At 38.6% G+C, this 22259-nt stretch overlaps 1 protein-coding gene and 1 non-coding gene across 2 annotated transcripts; one reads left to right on the top strand and one right to left on the bottom strand.

Annotated features, from left to right (window-relative positions):
* Positions 1–5052: 5052 nt before the first annotated feature.
* LOC114404339 lies at positions 5053–5159 on the bottom strand. Its single transcript, XR_003664929.1, has one exon. It is a non-coding gene; the product is annotated as a small nucleolar RNA R71 (small nucleolar RNA).
* A 16239-nt stretch (positions 5160–21398) lies between these two features.
* On the top strand, positions 21399–21872 carry LOC114373562. The gene has a single exon (XM_028331046.1). The coding sequence runs from the start codon at positions 21399–21401 to the stop codon at positions 21870–21872; it is 474 nt and encodes a 157-aa protein (XP_028186847.1).
* The last annotated feature ends 387 nt before the right edge of the window (positions 21873–22259 follow it).

Below are 22259 nucleotides of genomic sequence, written 5' to 3'. Positions count from 1 at the left end.
TCAGCGGGAGGGCGACGCGAGACTCACGAGTGAGTCTTCCAAGGGAGGAAAACGCGCAGAGTTGCCACCAATGTTTATTCGGGGAAAACGTCGAAAAAACTGAAATGTGTGGTCTACGAACTTTAAGTGTGAAAGGTTCGGGAGTTGTTTTTATGCACGGGGAAGGTATTAGCACCCCACGCGTCTGTCACAAATGACGGCAACCTTTAATCAAATGTGCAATTACGACTTCAAAACTATGTATTTTCCTTTTTTATGTTTTCTATGTATTTTACTTTTCTGTGTTTTTTATGCTTTTTACTTTTTTGTGGTTGACAAGGTTGTTTCCCTCGCTCCTACGTATCCTCGGGTGTGATGAGGAAATCAGACCTACGTAGTTCTTTTAGAACTAAACGTTGGTTAAGTTGTTTTTATCCTTTTTTCAAAAGATATATTTTAACCGAATAAAAGTCATTCAAGGCATTAGACCTTTAAACGATCTTTTGATTTTCGAAAAAGAGAGAAATATTAAGGCGTTGGACCATTAATGATCTCTTGGTTTTGAAAGGAGAAAAACGTTAAGGCGTTGGACCATTAACGATCTCCTGGTTTTTGAAAGGAGAGTGTTGGACAAATGGTCTCAGTTATCTTAAGAAAGGGGGTTGAATTAAGATACAAAAACTATTCCCCAATTAAAATTTCACTCTCTCTTTTTGGATTAACAATGCATCCTTAATATGAATTACTTCAAAAGACAATTCAAAATAGATTTATTTAAAGCTAAAGATAAATAGCAATAAATAAAAGAAGTTTAATGGAAGAGAGAAATGCAAACGTGATTTATACAGGTTCGGCCACTTCCCGTGCCTATGTCCAGTCCTCGAGCAACCCACTTGAGATTTTCCACTCTCTTTGTAAAACTCCTTTTACAAAGTCTAAACAGGGACAACCCTTCCCTTATGTTCAGGAATTCTTACAACTTAAGAGACCCTCAGTCCCTTAATCAATCTCTTTTGAATAAGAAAAAGAAGAAGAAGTTTCTCTCTTTAAGAGAAGGATATTACAATTGAAGATCAATCAAGATTCCTTATTGAATATACAAGTGTTTGACCAAGGAATCTTTTTGAGAGGATAAGACATTTCAGTTCAGAAAAACTCTCTGCCAATTTCATCCCAAGTCACACATATATATAGGCCTTTGATGGCCATTCAAAATCCAAATGATAAGATGTGACTGTTGGCGATATTCCTTGAAAATCCTCTCTGGTAATCGATTACAGAATTAGTGTAATTGATTACGTAGTTATTTTTCTTGAACAGTTGTGACTCTTCATTTGAAATTTGAATTCCCAACAGTTAGAGTCTCTAGTAATCGATTACATATGATGTGTAATCGATTACACACTTTCAAACCATTGGTAATCAACTACATGTATTGGTAATCGATTACATGTGTCTTAGATGACTTGAAACCTTTCATTTTGAGGCAAGGCTTGATCTTGAAGAAATCTTGAATCAAGGATTTGTTTGTTGAAACAATCTTGTATTAATCTTGAAGCAAATGAGCCTTGTTTGATTCTTCTTTTGACATCATCAAAATCATGTATACATACATTCACACATTTTTCCGAGGATACGACTCGAACACAACATGTGCATATCATGGAGGAGATCCGGGACATTCCATTGAACACTGTATGACCTTGAAGCGTAAGGTTCAAAGTCTAATTGATGCGGGCTGGCTGAAATTTGAGGAGAATCGCTTGTGAATCCTGACATTCACAAGAGATGCCACACATGGGGAAATTTGAAGGTTGATGCTAGATGTCTGTAATGACTCGTTAGGATTTTCAAGTTTATGCCATTATTGTAAACCACAGTTACAATGCTAAATAATATGGATAAATTTGACATCCTTGTCTATCCCATCCTCTGACAATTACATCTTTGCTTATTCAACTTCCACCGGAATGTGGGTGCAAGCCATTGGTTTTTTTGCTCAAGTGACCTGCGCTCCTGAGTTTGGACTTCCGAAACCGTCCAATCAGAAATTACTCGTGCTACACATTTGGTGAGGATGTCGTAAACAACGAGTAAAGCAGAAAAGTTCAAAAAGAAAAGGAAAAAAGCATTTGATTGTCTATGTTTTCAAGTAAAATATAGACATTCATTTGACCTCATTTTATCATTCCGGAAAGTTTGTCTTTTTTAGAGAGAAGTGAGTTATAAAGAATAGGAGTCATTTGACTTAATCTGTCAACTGAAAAAATCCTTCAACTATTTCTCGTCCTTGAAAAATTATTTTTGCGAGAATCAACTGCCTCTTTCATTCTTCCTTGCTACAAGGTTGTGAAAACAAAACAATGATGGATTCCTCAGAGCCTTACACTAGGGCAATGAAAGGCACCATGCATAAACCTCAAGTGAACCTAGGGACAGATTATAAGTTCTCACCCAATAGGTTCCCTACTACAAGGTAATGACGAAAGACAACGATTGGTACCTCAAAACATTACACTGGGGCATTGAGGGGCACCGTGCATGAGCCTTAAGCGAACCTAGGGGCAGATCAAAAGTTCTCACCCGTCAAGATTTTTTAAACGAAAAAAGGGGGAGTAACAAACCCTGGGATTTCAGTGGATTAATTAAATGGCTCCATCACCGTCACTCCAAAATTGTCAAGTGAGTAAATCAAACAGGACATACACTCTGAGGGAGTTCCTGAAGAGATTTTCAAAAGATAGGATGAGGTTGCATGAATTATCACCTCTTTCAAAAATCAAATCAAAATCACAAAAAAGGAAAAGAATGTCATGAACATTGTACAACTTTCCATTACAGTGCATTGTTGCATATGAAGTCCACATTTACCGCATTGTTACATTGTACAACTATATAACAGCACCAAGGTTCTAGTTTAGGTTCCTCTTCCCTTCTCTTCTCCTCTCTCCTCTCCTTTTTCGTTTTTAGTTTTAGGCTTCTCTTCTTCTTTTAGACATTTTTTCGTTTTGCAATTCCAGTTTTGACTTTTCGTTTTAGCAATAAAATTTCGTTCTTCAGTCTATAATTTCGTTCTCTATTGATTAATGGAAGGCTAAGTCCCTAACATTGTTTTCTCTTGAGGATCAAGCACAGTTCTCTTTGAGGTTCTATTATTACTGTTAAATTCTATTCAGTTTTTCCTCTTCACTAATTACTCTAAATTTGTTGCTATTAATTCATGCATGCATAGTGCTTGATTAATTGTCTCTGCGCTTAATTTACGTTCATGCTTAATGATCGTTTATGATTAATTGGTGTATGTGTTGCTTAATCACATAATGAATGCCTTATATTAAATTTCGCTTAGTAATTTAATTTAGGGTTGGATTAAGTGGTTGAACTGATAAAGGATAAACTATCATAACCTAGGATAAGAGGCTTGCTTGTGAATCAAGGGGAAGCAACGTGTTTTAATTCTGATATTTTCTAATTCACATCTATTTGTTGTTTAATTTACAAAAGCAAACAACCCCCCCCCATTCGTTACGATTTTCCTACTATCTGTCATGAACATTTGGTGTATCATTGCTCATTGGGAAACGACCTAGGATCACTTCCTAGTTACTACATTTTAATGTTTATTTGATTCGGGTACGGCCTCGATAAAATTTGGCACCATTGTCAGGGAGCAGTGTCCAAAGGTTCATAATAGCTAGTGATTCGTGTTTTATGTTTAGTTGTTTTATGCTTTCGTGTGTTGTGTTAGTGTCGTGTTAGTGTTGTGTTCGTGTTGCGTTAAGTGTTGTTTAGAGTCTTGTTATTTTGTTTAGTGTGGTGTTTTGTTTTAGTTTTTCTGTTCAGCGCTTCCCCTGTTTCAGTTTTTGTGTTTGCTGTGAATAGTGCTTTGTGACGGATTCAGCTACCACTTTTGTTGAACTGGAAGACAGGGTAGTAGTGGAAATCCTTTAGCGACGGATTTTAGAGACCACCCTTGCTGAATTAATTGAGATTTTTTGTTTTGGTAGCTATAGTTGTTATTTTTGGCTGAATTTTTTTGTGGTCACTTCTTTTGATCCATATTTTGTGGGAAAAACAGTTGGAGCCCTTAGTTTCGTCAGATTTGAAAGTTCCAAAAAAGTAGCAAATTTGATTTTTATCAAAACCTCAAATGGCCATAACTTTTGTTCCGCTTATCAGAATCGCAATTATTATATATGTATTTGGGGTAGAAAAAAAAATTCTCATGCCATGGCAGCCGGCCGAGTTCTCCTTCTTCCAAAAATTGCAATTCTGTCAAAAGTTTTTTATTTTCCAAGTATTATTCTCTTATTTTTCTCTTATTTTTCTTAACTTATCATTTTTAGCTTCTATAGTTAGACTTTGAATTTTTGTTTGAAATTTTTTGTGCTATCTTCTCATCATTTTATAAGGTTGGTCACAAAATTTCAAGTCATTTGGATATCATTTAATGGTAGTTGTAGTTCAAACCTACACCGTTACTTGCATAAGAAGGCAACTAGTTGTGCATGCTGAATATAGTGTATGACTAGAGGCAATCCATCTGACTTACAACCCTTTGATTCTGAGATAGATAGGACATTTCATAGATTAGTTAGACATCATTTAGTACCTTTTGAGCATCCTGGGCATTCTGTTATTGGCAATTTTGAGCATTATAGTTTTGAACATTCTGATTATGAACATTCTGAGAACATGGCACAACCTCCACCCCGTGAGAGGACTCTAAGGGAAATGGTTGCACCTGATTTCACCTACGAAAGCTTGTGCATCCAATACCCTGATGAGGATGTCCCATATGTTCTTAAAACTGGATTGATCCATTTGCTTCCAAAGTTTCATGGCCTTGCAGGTGAAGACCCACACAAGCATCTGACAGAATTCCATATTTTCTGCTCCACCATGAAACCACCAGATGTCCAGGAGGATCACATATTTCTGAAGGCCTGTCCTCATTCTTTAGAGGGAGTGGCAAAGGATTGGCTATATTACCTTGCTCCAAGGTCCATCACGAGCTGGGATGACCTCAAGAGAGTATTCTTAGAAAAAATTTTCCCTGCTTCCAGGACCACGACCATCAAAAAGGATATTTCAGGCATTAGGCAACTCAGTGGAGAGAGCCTATATGAATACTGGGAGAGATTTAAAAAATTATGTGCCAGTTTCCCTCACCACCAGATTTCTAAGCAGCTTCTCCTGTAATATTTTTATGAAGGACTCAACAACATAGAGAGAAGTATGATAGATGTTGCCAGTGGTGGAGCCCTTGGAGACATGACCCCTGCTGAAGCCAAAAATTTAATTGAGAAGATGGCTTCAAACTCCCAGCAATTTAGTGCCAGAAGTGATGCTATTGTCATTAGAGGAGTGCATGAAGTAGCCACAAATTCATCTTCATCAGCTGAGACTAAGAAGCTTGAAGGTAAACTAGATGCCTTGGTTAACCTGGTAACCCAACTGGCCATGAATCAAAAATCTACACCTGTCGCCAGACTCTGTGGTTTATGCTCCTCTACCAACCACCACATAGACCTTTTCCCTTCTGTGCAACAATCTGAAGCAATTGAACAACCTAAAGCTTATGCTGCAAACATCTACAATAGACCACCTTAACCTCAGCAGCAAAATCAGCCACAACAAAATAATTATGACCTCTCCAGCAACAGGTACAATCCTAGGTGGAGGAATCATCCCAACCTTAGATGGTCGAATCCTTCACAACAGTAGTAGCAACAACAACAGCCTTATTTTCAAAATGCTGCTGGCCGAAGCAGACCATACGTTCCTCCACCAATCCAGCAGCAACAATAGTAACAACCCCAGAAACAACAAACAGTTGAGGCTCCTCGGCAACCTTCCCTTGAAGAACTTGTGAGGCAAATGACTATGCAAAACATGCAGTTTCAACAAGAGACCAGAGCCTCCATTCAGAGCTTAACTAATCAGATGGGACAATTGGCTACACAGTTGAATCAACAACAGTCCCAGAATTCTAATAGATTACCTTCTCAATCCGTCCAGAATCCCAAAAATGTGAGTGCCATTGCATTGAGGTCGGGAAAGCAGTGTCAAGGACCTCAACCAACAACATCTTCCTCATCCGCAAATGAATCTGCCAAACTTCACTCTACTCAAGAAAAAGATGATGACAAAAATTTAAAGAGTAAGTTACCTAACAATTTCTATGCAGGCGAATCTTCCACTGGTAATTCTGATTGACAGAAGCAGCATATCCCTCTTCCATTCCCTCCAAGAGCAATTTCCAACAAAAAATGGAAGAGGCAGAGAAGGAGATCTTGGAAACATTTAGAAAAGTAGAGGTAAACATACCTCTGCTGGATGCAATAAAGCAAATTCCAAGATATGCTAAATTCTTGAAGGAGTTGTGCACTAATAAGCGGAAGCTTAAAGGAGGTGAAAGAATTAGTATGGGCAGAAATGTCTCCGCATTGGGTAAAGATCCAGGTACATTCAGCATACCTTGTATTATAGGGAACAGTAAGTTTGACAATGCCATGCTAGATTTAGGAGCTTCTGTTAGTGTTATGCCTCTGTCTATTTTTAATTCTCTATCTCTAGGTCCTTTGCAGTCAACTGATGTGGTAATTCATTTAGCTAATAGAAGTGTTGCCTATCCTGTTGGTTTCATAGAGGATGCCTTAGTTAGAGTTGGTGAACTGATTTTCCCTGTTGATTTTTATATTTTGAATATGGAGGAGGGATTTTCTAAAGGATCAGTTCCCATCATTCTAGGCAGACCTTTTATGAAAACTGCTAGAACTAAGATAGATGTATATGCAGGCACACTATCTATGGAGTTTGGTGATATAATTGTTCATTTTAATATTCCTGATGCTATGAAACACCCATCTGAAGATCTTTCTGTATTTCGTGTTGAAATAATTTACCATATTGTTGATGCATACATGACTGATCTTCATTCTAATTTGCATGCCTGTCACTCTTCATGCATTGAATCTGAATTTGCACTTCATCATATGTCTGAATTTGATGCTGAGAGTGAATCTGAATTTGATATTGATTACATGTCTAGTGATGTTTTACCTCTTGAGATTGATTTTATAGAGTCAGATAGAACTAACCATGTTTCAGGAAGTACACATACCTCTGACTTTCTTTATGAGGTATAGGCTGAGAAACCATCTCTTTCTACCACTATCCAGCCGCCCACACCAAAATTGAAGCCTCTGCCATCAAATTTAAAATATGCTTACTTGGATGATAGCAAAAGTTTTCCAGTAATTATATCTGCCTCCCTTGCTGATGAGCAAGAGGAGAAGCTGTTATTTGTTCTCAAGAAGCAAAAGGCTACAGGCTGAACCCTGGCGGACATTCCTGGTATTAGCCCATCCACATGTATGCATCGAATAAATTTAGAAGATGGGGCTAAACCAGTAAGACAGCCACAAAGAAGACTCAACCGGTGATTCTTGATGTAGTGAAGAAGGAGGTAACCAAGCTTTTGCAAGCTGGAATCATTTATCCTATCTCCGACAGCCAATGGGTGAGTCCCGTCCAGGTAGTTTCGAAGAAAACCGGCCTCACCGTGATAAAAAATGAGAAGGAGGAGTTGATTCCTACTCGGGTGCAGAACAGTTGGAGAGTCTGCATCGACTATAGGAGGCTGAACCAGGTTACCAAAAAGGACCATTTTCCCCTGCCATTCATTGACCAGATGCTTGAACACTTGACAGGTAAATCTCACTACTATTTCCTTAATGGTTTTTCTGGTTATATGCAAATCACTATTGCTCCTGAGGATCAGGAAAAGACCACATTCACCTGCCCCTTCGACACTTTTGCCTATAGGAGGATGCCTTTCGGCCTGTGTAATGCCCCTGGTACCTTCCAGCGGTGCATGATTAGTATTTTTAGTGATTTTTTAGAAAATTGCATAGAGGTGTTTATGAATGATTTCACTGTATATGGATCCTCTTTTGATAATTGTTTGGATAGTCTGGAAAAGGTTTTGAATAGATGCACTGAAACTAACCTTGTTCTAAATTTTGAAAAATGTAATTTTATGGTTGAGCAAGGTATAGTTTTAGGCCACATTATTTCCAATAAGGGCATTGAAGTAGATCCTGCAAAAATTTATGTTATTTCACAATTGCCTTACCCCTCTTGCGTGCGAGAGGTGCGATCTTTTCTTGGTCATGCAGGATTCTACAGGCGCTTTATAAGAGATTTTAGCAAAGTAGCCCTTCCACTATCCAACTTGTTGCAAAAGGAGGTGGAGTTTGACTTTAATGATAAATGCAAAGAGGCTTTTGATTGCCTCAAAAGAGCACTGACTACCACCCCCATCATCTAGGCACCCGACTGGACAGCCCCTTTTGAGCTTATGTGTGATGCATCAAATTATGCATTGGGAGTTGTCCTTGCTCAGAAAATTGATAAATTGCCTAGGGTGATATATTATGCTTCTAGGACTTTAGATGCTGCCCAAGTGAATTATACTACTACTGAGAAAGAGCTACTAGCCATAGTTTTTGCTCTTGAAAAATTTCGTTCTTATTTGCTTGGTACTCGCATTATTGTTTATACTGACCATGCAGCTTTAAAGTACTTGTTGCAGAAGGCTAATTCAAAGCCTAGGTTAATCCGATGGATGCTCTGGCTCCAAGAATTTGACTACACGTCCTCGCTTTCAGAGGACTACACGCCCAAACCTTCAGAGGACTACACGTCCTCACCATCAAAGGACTACACGTCCTCGCCTTCAGAGCGCTGAATGCCATCGCCTTCAGAGGACTCCACGTCCTTCCCTTCAGAGGACTACACGTCCTCGCCTTCAAAGGGCTACACACCCTCACCTTCCGAGGACTACATGTCCTGGCCATCATAGGACTACACATCCTTGCCTTCAGAGGGATGCACGCCCTCGCCTTCAGAGGACGCTACAGGCCCTCGCCTTCAGAGGACTACACGTCCTCACCTTCAGAGGGCTACACGCCATCGCCTTCAGAAGACTACACATCCTCACCTTCAGAGGACTACACATCCTCACCTTGAGAGGGTTACAGGCCCTCACCTTTAGAGGACTAGATGTCATTGACTTCAGAGGGCTACATGCCCTCGCCTTCAGGGGACTACACGTCCTCACCTTCAGAGGACTACACGTCCTTGCCTTTAGAGGGCTGCACTCCTTCACCTTCAGAGAACTACACGTCCTCGCCATTAGAGGACTACACGTCCTTGCCTTCAGAGGGCTGCACACCTTCCCCTTCAGAGAACTACATGCCCTCGCCTTCAAAGGACTACACGTCCTCGCCTTCAATGGACTACACGTCCTTGCCATCGGTGGACTACACGTCCTCACCTTCAGAGGGTTGCATGCCCTCGCCTTCAAAGGTCTACACGTTCTCACCCTCAGAGTACTACACGTCCTTTCCTTCAGAGGGCTACACGCCCTCATCTTTAGAGGACTACATGTCCTCACTATCAAAGACTACACGTCCTCGTCTTCAAAGGGCTACACGCCCTTGCCTTCAGAGGACTACACGTCCTCACCTTCAGAGGATTACACATCCTAGCCTTAAGAGGGCTACAGGCCCTCACCTTCAGAGGACTTCATGTCCTCGCCATCAGAGGGCTCCATGCCCTCGCCTTCAAAGGACTACACATCCTCGCCATCAGAGGACTACACGTCCTCACCTACATGTTGGATCAAGTGGCCATGTAATAATTAAGAAGGGGGGGTTGAAGAAGAAGACAGCGGAAAATAAAGAGTGTAGGGAAGAAGAAGACAAACACAAGAGTTTTATACTGGTTCGGCAACAACCTGTGCCTACATCCAGTCCCCAAGCGACCTGCCTTCCTTGAGATTTATGTCAACCATGTAAAAACATTTACAAGCAAAGATCTACAAGGGATGTACCCTCCCTTGTTCTCTTTGAACAACCAAGTGGATCTACCCTCCACTTGAACTGATCCACAAGAGATGTACCCTCTCTTGTTCTCAGTTACAACAACCCAAGTAGATGTACCCTCTACCTGTACCACAAAGGATGTATCCTCCAATGTGTTAAGACAAAGTTCTCAGGCAGGTAGTCTTTTGAAACTTTTTGAAGGGGAAACAAAAGATATCTCAGGCGGTTAGTCCTTTGAAATCTTTTGTTTAAGGGAAAGGGAAGAATCAAAAGAATTCTTAGACTGTGTTGTTTTGAATTCTTTGAAAAGGGAGATGGGAGACACAAAAGAATTCAGGCGGTTAGTCCTTTTTTCTTTTGGAAAAGGGGGAAGAGAGACACAAAAAGAATTCAGGCGGTTAGTCCTTGTCGAATTCTTTTTGGCAAAGGGAGAAGAGAGACACAAAAGAATTCAGGCAGTTAGTCCTTCATTCTTTTGGAAAAGGGAGAAGAGAGACACAAAAAGAATTCAGGCGGTTAGTCCTTGTCGGATTCTTTTTGACAAAGGGAGAAGAGAATGAAAAAGATGAATAGCACACTCTTGTTTTCTGTGAAAGAACAAGGTTTGGAAACCAGAAAACTTAGAAAGCTTTTGGCAAAGGAAGAAGAAGAAGAAGTTTAAGAAGATGTTCAAAAGTATATTAAAAGCTATATCAAGTGCTAAAAATGCAAGTAAAGGTCTTGCTTTTATGACTCTTCATGTCTGGTCAAGAAAACCATTGGAAGAGTTATAACCTTGAGAAAATCTTGAGAAAACCATTGGAAGAGTTATATAACCTTGAGAAAAATCTTGAAAAAACCGTCGGAAGAGTTACATCTCTTGATTTTTATTCAAAACTTTTCACTGGTAATCGATTACCAAAACCATGTAATCGATTACAGAAAGCATTTTATGAAAAGATGTGACTCTTCACAATTGAATTTGAATTTCAACGTTCAGATGTATTGGTAATCGATTACCAATATATTGTAATTGATTACACCATTTAAAAAACATTTGGAACGTTGCAAATTCAGTTAAAAGCTTTTGAAATCAAACTTTGACACTGGTAATCGATTACAGGAAACTGGTAATCGATTACCAGAGAGTAAAAACTCTGGTAACTTAGAAAATTTTGAGAAAAACTCTTTTGAAAAACAAAATTGTGCTATGTTTGTTTTTGAAAAAATATTTTCAATACTTCCCTTGTGAAGTCTTCTTGATTTCTTCTCTTGAATCTTGAATTCATCTTTTCTTGAATCTTTAAATCAAACTTCTCTTGAATCTTGAATCTTCTTGATTTCTTTTCATGAAACTTGAAATTAATCTTGATCTTGAACTTGTTGACTCAATGTTGAAATCATTCTCTTGGGCTTTTGGTCATCATCTTTGTCATCATCAAAACTACTTGAATCAACTTGATTCATCATCATGAAGCTTGCTTCTACAATTTCCCCGTTTTTTATGATGACAAACCTGAAATCAAGAAACACATACACATTCTTTTTCCTAGCCGATCACTCACGTAATTCTCCATATTCTCCCCCTTTGTTTTTGAGTTTAAGCTTCACTTGAAATTAAATTAATTAATTATATGAATTCTTGATTTAATCCCTATTTTCTCTCCCCCTTTGGCATCAACAAAAAGCCAAAGTGCGTAAAACATACATGATTTTAGAAAATCATGCACATAGCATCCATTGTAAATCAATCATAAAAAATTCTAAACTAATCATGAAGCAAGACATGAATAAACCAAACTAAAATATAAACCACATAGTCATATAACATAATCCATAAATGTTCAGTAATACTAAGCAAATATTAAAAGAAATACTAAATGTTCAAATGTCATAATAATATAGCGAAATACACGGCTACAAATCAAAGTACTAATAATACTAAAAATTTATAAAGTCTAAGACGATGGTGGTGGTGGTGGTGGTAGATCAAAGCATGTGCGGATGTAAGAGACATCTCCTTCAACCTTGGTGATCCTTGAATCCATCTCATTGAATCGCATGTCCACTTGTAACTCCAAAGCATCAAAACTTTCACCAACAAAGGTTTGAAGACCATCGAACCTGTCCAAAATCCTTTGAAAAAGAGAGGAATCTTCTCCAACTGGTAAGTGTCCTTCTTCATCAATGGGTTGAGCACCCTTTTTTACCCAAGAGTCATCATGCTCTTTACGGTAACCAAAAGATGCAATCACAGCGGCACCGATTAAGAAGGATATCTTGATTGGAACATAAGGTTCAGAATCAAGAGGGATGTCAAAGTGTTGAAGGAAGAGAGTGACTAGGTGTGGATGTGGCAACGGAGCATTTAATCGCAATGCCTTATGTATGCGATATTGGACTAAGTGTGCCCAATCAATTTGTCGGCCAGTATGAAAAGCCCACATAACAATAAGATCTTTTTCAGAAACCTGTGCAAGGTTTGAAGATCTTGGAAGTAAAATACGCATAATAAGATAGTGAAGGATGTGGCTTTCAAAAGACAATGATCTGGAAAGAAGCCTTCCGGTCATATTTGTTTGGTTAGTGTAAACCAACTAGCGGGCATCATGTACATAGAAATCAAATTTCCAATCATCATTCAGTGTACCTTCAAATGGTACACCTTCATTAGGTAATTGGGTTAAGTTATAGAATAGGGATTGGTCAATGACCATTTTTATCCCATATACCTCAGAAATCAAAGTACTTTCTTGAATTTTGAGGTTAGAATAGAAAGCTTTAACTAACTCAGAATAAATAGGCAATTTCAAAGACATGAAAGGAATGAGATTTGAGTTCTAAAATGCATGAATGCATTCAAAACTGTCATTGGAAAACAAATCCATGTCAATGAATTTTGGATCGATAATGGAACGAGAAGAGAAAATATTTGTGTACCGTATCCGTTGTTCTTTTGATGATTCAGCCATTTGAGGGAGTTATTTGAAATTTCAATTGGTTGAAGTGAAAGAGAATGAAAAAAGATGAAGTTTGGGCTTTGTGGGGAGTGATTTGGACAAGAAATGAGTGAGATATGGCAGAAACAAGAATTGGGCATGAGGGTTTGCGAGAAAATGAGAAGTTGCAAAAATTTTATTTTGAATTTTGAATATATAGGGGCAGGGATACGTTGTAATCAATTACAGTATTTGGTAATCGATTATACCCTTCTTAACTACCTGTAATCGATTACACTATTCTGGTATTCGATTACTAGAGAGCATTTCAGCCAAAACTAAATGCTAAATGACTTTAAGGGGAAAAAGGGATTTGAATGAAAATCAAAATACCTTTTAAAAATAAATATATTTAACATTAAATTTTGAAAACACTTTATGAAAGAACCTTAAGCAAGTAATTCACATATCACATTCAAAATCATGCATAATTAAAAAAATCATTGTATATATCAAAATAATCAACACAAGTATTGAAGAATAATGATCATAGACATTATCAAATATTTAAATAGAAACTTCATGCTTTGAGAAAGAAAATACACTCAATCAAAAACATATAAACACATACTCAAAATTTCAATCAATCAAGACAAACAAATAAAATTTTGTTAGTCATCATAATCAAATTAATTGAAAGGAAAATTTCAACCAAAATAAATTTTAAAAGAGAATGGTTTTGATGTTACCTTTTTCATGATTGAAGTGTCTAGATCTTCAAAGATGGAAGTCGTACTTTTACTTTTTGCTTAATCTTCTTGAGAGATTTTCTCATCACTCTCATAGTCCTTGGTTAAAAGGTTGATTTCCTTATCTGAACCATCGGATGAGTCATTGTCATCCCATGCAATGTATGCCTTCTTGGTCCTTCTTTCTTCATACCTTTTCTTATCATTCTTCTCAGGCCATTCCTCATTTGAGGGACAATTTGCATTGATGTGACCAAGTTTGTTGCATTTGTAGCATCTAAGAATTTGAGAGTCTTCTTGAGATCTTCTTCCATTGTTGAAGTTTTGACACCTCTCGATTCTTCTCTTCTTGACAAATTTTTCAAACTTCTTCACAAAGAGTGAGAAGTCTTCTTCATCTTCTGATTCTTCTTCTTCTTCATTTTCTTCTTGTATTGATAAGGAGGCTTTAAGTGTTATGCTTCTTTTCTTTTTGTCAGTTTCTTCATTTTGATTAAGTCGTTGGAGTTCCATTTCATGTTCTTGCAATTTTCCAAATAAAGTAGCAAGAGACATAGAGTAAAGATCTTTACTTTCAGAAATAGCAGTTACCTTGGGCTGCCATTCCCTACTTAAGCATCTTAAAACTTTATTAATTAAATCTTCATTAGGGAAGATTTTTCCTAAAGAGGCAAGATGGTTGACTATATGTGTGAATCTTTTTTGCATACTTTGGATGTTCTCATTAGGGTTCATCCTAAATAATTCATATTCATGTGTAAGGGTATTGACTCTAGATCTTTTTACATCAGTAGTGCCTTCGTGTGTAAGTTGGAGAGTATCCCACATCTCCTTGGCATTTGTGCAATTTGACACTCTAAAATACTCATCTATTCCTAGGGCTGAAGTAATAATGTTTTTGGCTTTAAGATCATACTGGATTCTTCTTCTATCTTCTTTTGTCCACTTGTCTCTAGGTTTTTGTGTTGTGGTGCTAGTACTTACATTTACTAAGGTGGGTATGTAAGGTCCTATTTCTATTGCTTCCCAAATGTTTAAATCTGTGACTTCATGGAAAATCTGCATACGGGTTTTCCAATAGTGGTAACCCTCACCATTGTAGATAGGTGGCCTATGGATGAAATTTCTTTCAGGAAACAAAGAATTTGAAGAGGCCATGAATCTTGAAGTGGTTAAACTTTCTACAAGATACCTGCTCTGATACCACTTGTTGGATCAAGTGGCCTCGAAATAATTAAGAACGGGGGGTTGAATTAATTATCAATGTGCCTTCACTAATTAAAAATATATCCTTCTTAATGTTACTAGATTTAATTAGGCTTTTACTATAATGTTAAGAAAGTAAAGAACAGAAATAGAAACTTAACTAAAAGTAAAAGCGATAAATAAAGTGCACAATGGAAATTAAAGAGTGTAGGAAAGAAGAAGACAAACACAAGAGTTTTATACTGGTTCGACAACAACCCATGCCTACATCCAGTCCCCAAGCGACCTTATTCTTGAGATTTCTTTCAACGTTGTAAAAACCTCTACAAGCAAAGATCCACAAGGGATGTACCCTCCCTTGTTCTCTTTGAACAACCAAGTGGATGTACCCTCCACTTGAACTGATCCACAAGAGATGTACCCTCTCTTGTTCTCAGTTACAACAACCCAAGTAAATGTACCCTCTATTTGTACCACAAAGGATGTACCCTCCAATGTGTTAAGACAAAGTTCTCAGGCAGTTAGTCCTTCGAAACTTTGTGAAGGGGAAACAAAAGATATCTCAGGCAGTCAGTCCTTTGAAATCTTTTGTTTAAGGGAAAGGGAAGAAGCAAAAGAATTCTCAGACTGTGTCATTTTGAATTCTTTGAAAAGGGAGAAGGGAGACACAAAAGAATTTAGGCGGTTAGTCCTTCGTTCTTTTGGAAAAGGGAGAAGAGAGACACAAAAGGAATTCAGGCGATTAGTCCTTGGCGAATTCTTTTTGGCAAAGGGAGAAGAGAATGAAAAGATGAATAGCACACTTTTGTTTTCTGTGAAAGAAAAAAGATTGGAAACCAGAAAACTCAGAAAGCTTTTGGCAAAGGAAGAAGAAGAAGAAGAAGAAGTTTAAGATGATGTTCAAAGAGATTCAAAGGTTGTAAAAGAATATATGAAAAAGTTATTGAAATGCAAGTCAAGGTCTTGCTTTTACAGACTCTTCATGTCTGGTCAAGAAAAACCATTGGAAGAGTTATAACCTTGAGAAAAACCTGAAAACCATTGGAAGAGTTACATCTCTTGATTTTTATTCAAAACTTGTCACTAGTAATCGATTACCAAAACCATGTAATCGATTACACAAAGCATTTTATGAAAAGATGTGACTCTTCACAATTGAATTTGAATTTCAATATTCAGATACACTGGTAATCGATTACCAATATATTGTAATCGATTACACCATTTAAAAAACAATTGGAATGTTGCAAATTCAGTTAAAAGCTTTTTAAATCAAACTTTGCCACTGGTAATCGATTACTAGAGAGCAAAAACTCTGGTAACTTAGAAAATATTGAGAAAAACTGTTTTGAAAAACAAAACTGTGCTATGTTTGTTTTTTGAAAAATCTTTTCAATACTTCCCTTGTGAAGTCTTCTTGATTTCTTCTCTTGAATCTTGAATTAATCTTCTCTTGAATCTTGAAATCAAACTTCTCTTGATTCTTGAATCTTCTTGATTTCTTTTCATGAAACTTGAAATTTATCTTGATCTTGAACTTGTTACTGAATCTTGAAATCATTCTCTTTGGCTTTTTGTCATCATCTTTGTCATCATCAAAACTACTTGAATCAACTTGATTCATCATCATGAAGCTTGCTTCTACAAGTAAGGCCTTGTCTTCAAAGGTCCAGGGGAAGGAAAAAGGGGAAAAGGATTCCTCCAAGAAGGTTGTTAAGAAGGAAAGTCATTTTGCAACAAAAGGTGGTATTAATAGAGCATTCCTTAAACAATCTTTCTACCTTCTCCTATCAAGGGAAACATCCCTTAACATTGCCACAATTCCTACATTTGAGACCTTACCCCCAAAGGTCCAAGAACTTTTACATGAATTTGGTGATATATTTCCCAAAGAGATACCCCCTGGGCTACCTCCTTTAAGGGGAATAGAACACCAAATAGATTTAGTCCCATGAGCAAGCCTTCCTAATAGGCCAGCTTATAGGACTAACCCTCAGGAGACTAAGGAGATAGAGTCTTAGGTTAAAGAATTGTTGCAAAAGGGCTGGGTCCAAGAGAGCCTAAGCCCTTGTGCTGTGTCAGTGTTGTTGGTGCCCGAAAAGGATGGCACGTGGAGAATGTGTACAGATTGCAGGGCCATCAACAACATTACTGTAAAGTATAGGCACCCCATTCCTAGACTTGACGAGTTGCATGGTGCAAACATCTTTTTAAAAATTGATCTTAAAAGTGGTTATCACCAAATCAGGATGAAAGAGGGTTATGAGTGGAAAACTCCTTTCAAGACCAATTTTGGTTTGTATGAATGGCTAGTGATACCTTTTGGGCTCACTAATGCACCAAACACCTTTATGAGGCTTATGCATCATGTCTTAAGGGATTTCATAGGTATATTTGTAGTTGTTTATTTTAATGATATTTTAGTGTACAGTAGGAGCGTAGATGATCACTTAGGACATCTCAGGCAAGTTCTTTCAGTCCTTAGGAAAAACACCCTCTATGCAAATATAGAGAAGTGTACCTTTTGTATAGATAATATAGTTTTGTTAGGGTTTATAGTTGGTAGAAATGGGGTCCAAGTGGACCTTGAGAAAATCAAGGCCATCCAAGAATGGCCCACCCCAAAAAGTGTGGGAGATATTAGGAGCTTCCATGGGTTTGCAAGCTTTTATAGAAGGTTCATTCCTAATTTCTCTACAATTGCCTCACCTCTCAATGACCTAGTGAAGAAGAATGTGGCATTTACCTGTGCTGAAAAACAAGAGCAAGCCTTTGCTTTGCTCAAAGAAAAACTTACTAAGGCACCTGTTCTAGCTCTTCCTGGCTTTTCTAAAACTTTTGAGCTAGAATGTGATGCCCCTAGAGTGGGAGTTGGAGTTGTATTGTTACAAGGTGGACACTGGTGTAAGCTCCATTGGAGCTTGTAGGCCTAGGATCTTCTTCATCAATGGATTCCTTTGCTTCTTGGAAGATGAATGGCAGTGGAATGGAGAAGGAAGAGAGAGAGGAGACGCCACTTCAAGGAGAAGATGAGTCTAGAAGAAGCTCACCACCATAGGAGGCCATGGATAAAAGCTTGGAGGAAGAAGGAGATGAATGAAGGGAGAGGGAGAGAAGAGCACGAAATTTTGTGCTCCAAATGAGCTTTGAAATCTGAAGTTTAGTATTCAAATGATCGCTTTAGAAGGCTTAACACTCATCGCGGTGGAATCCGTAAAGTTTCGTGAGATTTCGAAAAGAAAACGGCCAAAAACACAAAAATGGGGGGGGGGGTGAACTTATCAAGATAGGGGTGTAAATAGAAATTTAAATCTAGGCCCTTCGGGAACATTATCGAAGTTGGGTTGCTTAAGGAGGAAGCAATTGGGCGGCAAGCTCCTCCACATTGTTGAAAAATGGTTTCTGGGGCTTCCGGAATGCTTCCGTAAAATTTCTGAAAACCTTGGGTAAGCATATTTCTCTTAACATTGGTGAAAGGGAAGAGAAAAAAAGATGAAAATCAAATCCGAAAAACTTCCATAAGGCTTCCGTAACTTTTCCATAAAGTACGAAAAGGGGGGTGAACTTAAAGTGAGTGGTAGTGTTGTAGGTGGAAAAGTGTGAGATTTTGAGGTTTAGAAAGCCAAATTTGGTGTTAGTGGAAATTTGAGTTTAAAGTGAGTTGATTCTAGTTTAGAATGTCAATTAGGACTTGTAGGAAAGCTTGGTCAGAGCAAATGACAAATTTTGTGCCAAATGTGAAAGAAAAGAGCCATTTATAGTGTAAATTGAGTGTTGAGAGGTCAAATTTTGAATAGGTGGAGATTTTACCTTAAAATTAGTTTGAGCAAGTCTAATTCAATGTTATAGACTTGATGAAGATGAGAGTTTACCCCCAAAATCACCCAATTTTCATTTTCACCTTTCAAACCTTGAAAATTCACTAAATTTGGTGGGTTTTGGATACCTATAATTTGCTTTACCTTGGTTTGAAGTTTGTTTTTGGCTTGAACATGATTTATACATGGTTTAGGACTTGTAGGATCCAATTTGAGTGGAATTGGATGCATGTAAGCTGGATTTTGAAAATCTGCAAAATTATGCAGAAAAGCTGTCCAATTATGCAGCAAATCTGCCAATTATGCAGAAAAAAAAAAACTTGTTGTGTAGTGCTAGTTTTTGTTGTCACGGGAAAGGTAGTATATCTCGTGTTCTTGATATTCTTTAGAAGATCCTAACGGTCACAACCTAGATTTCTGTATTAGGAACCCCCAGTTAAATTTTCAAGGCGATCCAATGGTTAACGAATTGGGGATGAGGATTTTACTGAGGTATGTTGGTAGGAAAAACTCTGTGGAATTCGAATGAATCTTGTGTAAAGATTTCTGCCTCCACTCTATTTTTTTTCAAGGTAGTTTCATGTCAAATGGAATTGAATTGATTTGACATTGTGAAGGCTTGGAGGGGTTGATGGGGACCCGGTGCTCAGAGGAACGAGGAGAAGGGCTACCTACGTGTACGTGAGCTCAATTTAAAGGTGGGCAACTCGGGATGGTGTGCTTATGCCTAGGCTTGTGGAAATGGGATATTTGTTTTGCGCCATCACCCGATCGCTACCCAGTACCACATCGGACGGGTGCCCCATAACCCAATAAGCCCTGTGTGAGAAAGCGTGGAAGAGTCAGTCTTCCAACTTTTATTAGTTGACCACAGAGTGGTACCTGAGGATATGTCGCCTGGGGTCAGGAGACCTTGGGCACGTCAGGTGGGGTGCTATTGCCCAAAACCAAGCTTGGCCGATCCCGACCCAACCCGAGCAAAGTCAGCCAGTGAGAACCTGTGACGTACCTCAGCAGGCGAGATCCTCACAGTCAACCAATAAAGGAACAAAAGTCCACGAAGCAGGGAGGGTTGTGTGGCGGCTGGCCAACTATCTATCTTGTGTTTTTATCTGAAAAAGTCCCTCTGGTAATTGATTACAAGACATTGTGTAATTGATTACAGGGTTTAAAAATTGAAACAGAACGTTCAGTAGCTGCTGGTAATCGATTACCATTTGTGTGTAATCGATTACACAGTGTTATATGTTGTTGGTAATCGATTACCATTTATGTGTAATCGATTACACAGTGTAAATTTTAAGTTCCAATGTGCAATGGCTGTTGTAATTTGTTTTTGGGCACTGGTAATCGATAACCAGAGAGGAAATCTCTTGAAAAAGACATTTTGACTGTGCGTAGCCGTTATGGGACGCATTGTATTGTTACCTATGTAGTTAGATTTCTTGTGAAAGAGTCTACCCCCTTTCTTTTATCTCTTGTAGATCACGATGGCAGCATAGTTGATCCATGATCGCATCGTGATGGAGTGCCTAGAGGGTGTTTGGGAGACCCTCGAAGGCAATGAGAGGTGCCGATTCCGTGGCACAGTTCGACTCACTGCTACTTCGCTAGTACATCCGAAGCAACCCGCATGCACACTTCAACAGCCTGTGGAGTGGATACTACCTACACCTACTCCATCTCGACTAGTTGAGTCTGTTCAATTGATAGAGGTGTCATCCTCTGAAGAGGATCTTGAAGAGGACCTAGAGGAGTTATCTCCTGAACCTGCTATGGATGCCCCTGACTTACCAGAGGATGATGAGGACCCGCTCCCTGATGTTGATTCTCTAGAGGATATTATGCCAGCATCTGAGGTAGACTCTACAGAGGAGAGTGGCCCTGGAGGGACAACGAATAGTGATGACTCTTCATCATAGTAGACGACTCCTTAGATTAAGCGTACATACTTTTGTGGGTGGGTGTCTCTAGTTCAGACTACTGGGTTTACTCTTTTGATTTTTGGGTGGGTAGACCTCTTGTATAGAAATTTTGATGATTGTATATATATTGTGGCTGAAGCCACCACAGTTGTTACCTTTGCTTTGGATGTCACTGTGCTATTTTGCAAACTCCCATGTTTTGGACAATTTTTGATGATGAAAACAATTATGTTTTATCTTGTTATTTGAAAAAGAAATGTTAACGAACTTTATTTGAAAAGAGTTTACTGACCGCACCTTATTATTTCTCACGTGACGACCCAAAATGATGGCTGGTATTTCGTTCTGAAAAAGAAAAATAGTTTGGAGGTTATAAGTGATTAGAAAGAAATGAATGCGAATAGAGTTGTGAACTAGCCACTTAGGACTCTATAGTGATAATTTTCCTTCTGAAATTAATTACCGTGAAATAAATAACAGTGCGAAAAAAAAGAGAAAAAAAAATTCCCATGGTTTGTGCTATTTAATTTATTACTATTAAACCAGTCATTATTTAGGGACGCCACAATTGGTGGTATCAGAGCAAAAGTTGGATTTTAGTGAACTTGTCCGTGGTCTTACTGTGTGAATGTTGTGTATCTTTGAAACTTGGAAGTAGGTTTCGGGGAGTGACGTTAAGTCACAAATTGTGTGTAATTCTATCCTCTTGTCTTAAGAAGGAAAGTGCAATTGATTTAGTAGAATTGTTGTGTGTGTGTGTGTGTGTGTATATATATATATATATATATATATATATAGAGAGAGAGAGAGAGAGAGAGAGAGAGAGAGATTGATATAACTGTCATAGCCTATATGGTACACTCTCTCAGTAAAATTTCTTGGATACTAATAGCTTCCCTACAGGTTAGGTATGGCAGGACGTGGTAGGGATCATAACCGTGATGTCCTCGACCGCATCACAGCTGTGCTGGAAACTCTAGTGCAAGAACATGATGTGGAGCCAGCAGAGTATCGGGGACTCATGGCTTTCCATAAGAACTACCCGCCGAAGTTCAGTGGGGACTATGATCCAGAGGGTGCTAGGTTATGGTTAGCTAAGACTGAGAAGATTTTCGAGGTGATGGGTTGCCTCAAGGAGCATAAGGTCCCTTATGCGTCGTTCATGCTCCAGGGAGAAGCTGAGAACTGGTGGAAGTTCGTGAAACCTACATTAGCAACATCTAGAGGCGTTATTCCTTGGAATGCCTTCAAGGAAAAATTCCTAGAGAACTATTTCCCACGAGATCTCATAAAGCGAAAGGCGAGGGAATTCCTGGATTTGAAGCAAGGAAACATGTCCGTTGGAGAATACACGACCAAATTTAATGAACTTCTAAAGTACTAGCCTCAATACCAAGATGCTCGGAACGAAGAGGACTTATGTGCTCAGTTTGAGAATGGGCTTCGACTGGAGATTCAACAGGCAGTTAGCTACATGCAGATTACAGATTTCAATCAACTGGTGATGAAGTGACGAATATTTGAGGAAAAGATGAAAGAGAGGCAAGCCAGAGGCTTTGGAGGACCACAAAGAAGCCACCCTTTTAGAGAAAACAGTAATAAGAGGATGAATCCATATTCCAGCAACAAGGGGAAACGACCTATGGCTACGTCCAACATGAGCCAATCAAAGGGGACTAGGGTACAGTGCTTTCAGTGCGGAGGACCACATCTTAGGAGAAATTGCCCACAACTCCAACAAACACAGGAAGATCATTGCTATATTTGTGGC

This window comes from Glycine soja, chromosome 2 (assembly GCF_004193775.1).
Source record: "Glycine soja cultivar W05 chromosome 2, ASM419377v2, whole genome shotgun sequence".
In the NCBI taxonomy this organism is placed as follows: Eukaryota; Viridiplantae; Streptophyta; class Magnoliopsida; order Fabales; family Fabaceae; genus Glycine; species Glycine soja.
Note: the sequence above shows the minus strand (reverse complement) of the source record. Positions and strands in the feature narration are given on the sequence as shown.

What these genes read in the sequence shown, in the direction of transcription:
- LOC114373562 (XM_028331046.1), top strand. Translation starts at nt 21,399, where the DNA reads ATGGCAGGACGTGGTAGGGATCATAACCGTGATGTCCTCGACCGCATC.